This window comes from Haliaeetus leucocephalus, unplaced genomic scaffold (assembly GCF_000737465.1).
Source record: "Haliaeetus leucocephalus isolate CR32 unplaced genomic scaffold, Haliaeetus_leucocephalus-4.0 Scaffold165, whole genome shotgun sequence".
In the NCBI taxonomy this organism is placed as follows: Eukaryota; Metazoa; Chordata; class Aves; order Accipitriformes; family Accipitridae; genus Haliaeetus; species Haliaeetus leucocephalus.
In genome coordinates, this window is record NW_010972601.1 from 682531 (window position 1) to 686798 (window position 4268).

Here is a 4268-nt window from a genome sequence, read left to right on the forward strand (position 1 = left end):
CCCGGTCCCGGTCCCGGTCCCGGCGGGCGCTCCCGCTGCCCCATCCCACCGCCTCCACACCCCCCGCCCGCAGCCCAATCCCACCGGCTGAGCCCCCCCGTGGTGCTGCCCACTGGGGAAGGAGCGTCCTGGGTGGGTCCCTGGGGGATGGGGGGTCTCACCGGCTGCACCATCCCACCGGTGGCCCCCCGGGACCGGGCACCGGCAGCGAGACCCCCCATCCCTCTCCCATCCTTCCCACCGGTCCCAACGGCTGGGAAACCTCCCGCCCCACCGCCCGGGCTCCCGGGGCCGAGGATGCCCAGCCGAACCGGTGGCGGTCACCCACCATGGCGGCCGTGCCACCCAAGGCCACCTCCACCACCACCTCGCCGGGGCGCCAGGCATTATCCGGGTTTATTCCACCCCAGCGAAAGGGCAACGCTGGCGACTATCTTATCGCTGCCTTTCCGACCCAACCCAAACTCCAGCCGCGGGCGATGACCCCAGCGGGCTCCGGAGGCCGGGGGGCAGGAGCAGGCGCAGGGCACAGAGCCGAAAGCCTCCCGATGCCAAGGCGGCGACGGGTGGGTGAGAAAAGCGAGCTGCAAAACCCGTCCGCCAGCACCTTGTTTTTCTCAGGGTGAAGAAGCTAATCCCGGGTTTAATTACACCTAAATTCAGCGGGAGATAATCTAATCAGCCTCATTAAGGGGAGGTCCCGGACTGGTACGGAGATTTGGGCCGTAGGCTGGCCGGGGTGAGCGGAGCCGCGTGCCGAGGGTGCCCCGGCTCCCCCAAATCCCCCCAGTTCTGCACCCTGCCAGGGGGGGCTGTGACTCGCTGGGGTGTCACTGGAGCAGGGGGACACGCGGTGACCATCCGGTGACTGGCTCCATCCCAAAGGATGCCACCAGTGATGGAGAACAGCCGCTCATCATGGCTGCACGTGGGGGCAGGGACAGGGCGCAGGCTGTCTCTTCTCTCCTGGGACAGTCTCAGTCCTGGCTGGGACTTTTTTGGGGGGGAGACAGGGAGGGGACAAACCTCCAGCCTTGGGGCTTTTGGGGTGGGAGCGGGGACCCCTCCGCCAACAGTCCCTCTTCTCCCCACAGTTTCGGGAGAACCTGCAGGATGTGCTGCCCTCCCTGCCCTCCCAGGACGACTATTTCCTCCTGAAATGGCTCCGAGGTAACCCCAGGGTGGGGGGGACACAGCGGGGGGGAGGGGGCTGGAAGACCCCATGGGGGGGCTGTGGAGGTGGAGCTGGGGACGCTGGTGGCTGGGCTGAGCTTTCTGCTCTCTTGCAGCGCGCTGCTTTGACCTGCCCAAGTCAGAGGCGATGCTCCGCAAGGTGAGAGGGGCACCGGGCTTTTTGGGGGGACCCCACCAAACTGCCATCGAGCTCCCAGTTGTCACCTGGGGTGGGACAGCGTGCCGTGGGCCACCGGCCCAGCCTCTCTCTCCCAATAAGGGTGATCTGCCCATGGGGTGCACCCCATCCCATGGGATGGGGGGTCCCCAGATCCCCTCACCCCGGCTTGCTCTGCCTGCCCCTCGCAGCACCTCGAGGTCCGCAAGCACATGGACGCCGACAACATCATTGCCTGGGAGGCCCCTGAGGTGGGTGTCCCCAGCCCCAGGGTGGGCATCACTGGAGGGGACTGCGTTGTGTCCCCCCCGGGGAGGGGTGCACGGTCGCCCTGAGCCCCCCGTACTCCCGCAGGTGATCAGAAAGTACATGTCGGGGGGAATGTGCGGCTACGACCGGGAGGGCAGCCCCATCTGGTACGACATCATCGGGCCGCTGGACGCCAAGGGGCTGCTCTTCTCCGCCTCCAAGCAGGACCTGCTCAAGAACAAGTTCCGTGACTGTGAGGTGCTGCGGCGAGAGTGCGAGCAGCAGAGCAAGAAGGTGGGTGCCCGCCTGCCTGTGCCCTGCCAGCCCCACCAATCCGTGTCCCCACCAGCCCCAAGACCACGTCTCTGCCAGCCCCGTAAGTCCACATCTGGTCCATCCCCACGACCATGTCTCTGCCAGCCCCATAAGTCCACATCTGGTCCATCCCCACCACCCAATGTCCTCCCCAGCCCCACAAGTCCATGTCCTGTCCATCCCCACCAGCTCATGTTCCCCCTGTCCCGTGTCCCTGTCCCAGCACCAGCCCGCAATGCCCCTTCTCACACCAACACTTGGGAGGAGGTTCTGGCCCAGGGGGGACCAGCCCCCCCCGCCACGGGTCCCTGCAAGGGTCGAGCACCACCTAAGCCCCCCCCGTCTCATTCCTCCCGTCCCAGCTGGGAAAGAAGATCGAGATGGTGATGATGGTCTATGACTGCGAGGGCCTGGGCTTGAAGCACCTCTGGAAGCCAGCTGTGGACACGTACGGGGAGGTGAGGGGCTCCCTGCCCGACTCCCCCCTTCCCCGGCCGGGGACCGTGGCCATCCCCAGGCTGCAGCAGTGACGCAGGGATCCGGGCTGACTCATGGCCCCGAGGGATGATGCAAGAGCAGGTCCCTGCCAGTGCCCCACACCCCCCTGGCGTTTTGGGGTGGGGGTTCCAGCCCGCACCCCACCATGCTCCCTCCATGCCCTGGTGGGTACGTGGGATGGGAAGATGACCTGAAGCTCTCCCCCTGTCCTGCAGCTCCTGTCCATGTTTGAGGAGAATTACCCCGAGTCCCTCAAGCGCCTGTTTATCGTGAAGGGTGAGTTTGGCCCCAGGCTCCCACTCCTCCTGGCTGGGTGCTGACCCCCACCCTAATGCCCTAACCCTCCGTCCGCCCCCCAGCCCCCAAGATCTTCCCTGTTGCCTACAACCTCGTCAAGCACTTCCTGAGCGAGGACACCCGCAAGAAAGTCGTGGTCCTGGGATGTGAGTCCTGACCCCCTCCCCGGGGTGTCCCTGGCTGGGGGAGGGGGAGGTGTTGGAAGCCTAAACCAGGGTGCCACGTCCCCCTCTGCTTTCGTCCCACCCAGGGTTGAAACCCCAACCCTGGGGGGGGTCCCCAGGCTGGGGCTCCCCGCAGGGGTCACAGCCCCCCAAACCCCGCTGTCCTCCACCCCACCAGCCAACTGGAAGGAGGTCCTGCAGAAGTACATCGACCCTGACCAGATCCCAGTGGAGTATGGCGGCACCCTGACAGACCCTGATGGGGACCCCAAGTGCTCAAGCAAGGTAAGAGAACCCCCCCCCGGGTTCCTCGGGGGTGTACGGATGGTCCCCCCCATATCCACGTCCACCTCCATCCCCTTCCAGATCAACTACGGGGGGGACGTACCCCAGCACTACTACGTGCGGGACCAGCTGGCGCAGCAGTATGAGCACACGGTGGTGGTCAACCGCGGCTCGTCCCACCAGGTCGAGTACGAGATCCTCTTCCCCGGCTGCGTCCTCAGGTGAGGAGGGGGCTCCACGTCACGGGAAAGGGGGGGAGGAACACAACACAACAGCAGGCGTCCCCAGCCCCGCCACCGGACCCCACCGGCTCTTTTCGGCACAGGTGGCAGTTCAGGTCGGAGGGAGCCGACGTGGGTTTCGGGGTGTACCTGAAGACCAAGATCGGGGAGCGGCAGCGGGCGGGCGAGATGACGGAGGTCTACCCCAACCAACGCTACAACTCCCACATGGTGCCCGAGGACGGCTCCCTCACCTGCTCCACACCCGGCATATGTGAGTGCGTCCCCCTTCCCCGGGGCGTTGGGGGGACCCCCCCGGGGGTCCTCCCCCATCTCCCTGACACCCACCCCCCCCTCGCCCCATCTTCCCGCAGACGTCCTGCGCTTCGACAACACCTACAGCTACCTCCACGCCAAGAAGGTGAGCTACAGCGTGGAGGTCCTGCTGCCCGACGCCGCCTCCGCCCAGCAGATCCAGAACCTGGGGGACAAGCTCAGCGAGGTGGCCCTCAACCACAGCCCCTAGCGACGGCCCCCCCACCCTCCACGGCCCTGGGTCGTGTGTGTGTGTCCCCAACACCGCGGGGGACCCCGATGTCCCACGGCTGGGCAGGGCGACTGTTCCGTGCCCCCAGGATGGCCAGCTGCCCCCTGCCCCAGCATGGCGGCTGGGAGGATGGAGAAATTGGGGGGGGGGCTGAGCCCCCAGAGCTGACGGACCAAGGTGGGGGGGCTGAGCGGAGCTGGAGCACCCAGGGCATGTGTGTGTGTGTGTGTGTGTGCCCCCTACCTCTCTGTGCCTTATGTGGGTCCTGTGCCCACCCGCTGCTGTGTGGGGTGGGGGGAGTAAAGGGATGGACTGAGAGCTGGGTCTCCGCTGGTTTCTGT

General features: G+C 66.5%; 2 protein-coding genes across 2 annotated transcripts in view; both read left to right on the forward strand.

The window, feature by feature from the left end:
- Positions 1-1306: 1306 nt before the first annotated feature.
- SEC14L2 (SEC14-like 2 (S. cerevisiae)) lies at positions 1307-3906 on the forward strand. Its single transcript, XM_010563384.1, has 10 exons — positions 1307-1333; positions 1543-1602; positions 1706-1894; positions 2278-2373; positions 2629-2689; positions 2773-2856; positions 3053-3159; positions 3241-3380; positions 3485-3654; positions 3755-3906. The coding sequence occupies exons 1-10, from the start codon at positions 1322-1324 to the stop codon at positions 3904-3906; spliced, it is 1071 nt and encodes a 356-aa protein (XP_010561686.1). The 5' UTR covers positions 1307-1321.
- A 135-nt stretch (positions 3907-4041) lies between these two features.
- MTFP1 (mitochondrial fission process 1) overlaps positions 4042-4268 on the forward strand; it is a 2194-nt gene continuing 1967 nt past the window's right edge. Inside the window, exon 1 of the mRNA XM_010563385.1 lies at positions 4042-4047. Within this exon, the coding sequence (XP_010561687.1) occupies positions 4042-4047 (6 nt within the window). The remainder of the gene's footprint in view (positions 4048-4268) is intronic.

Excerpts from the sequence above, each read along its gene's own strand:
- SEC14L2 (XM_010563384.1), top strand. Across the intron at positions 1,895-2,277 it reads GCGAGCAGCAGAGCAAGAAG|CTGGGAAAGAAGATCGAGAT; the intron begins GTGGGTGCCCGC and ends CTCCCGTCCCAG. Across the intron at positions 2,374-2,628 it reads CTGTGGACACGTACGGGGAG|CTCCTGTCCATGTTTGAGGA; the intron begins GTGAGGGGCTCC and ends CCTGTCCTGCAG.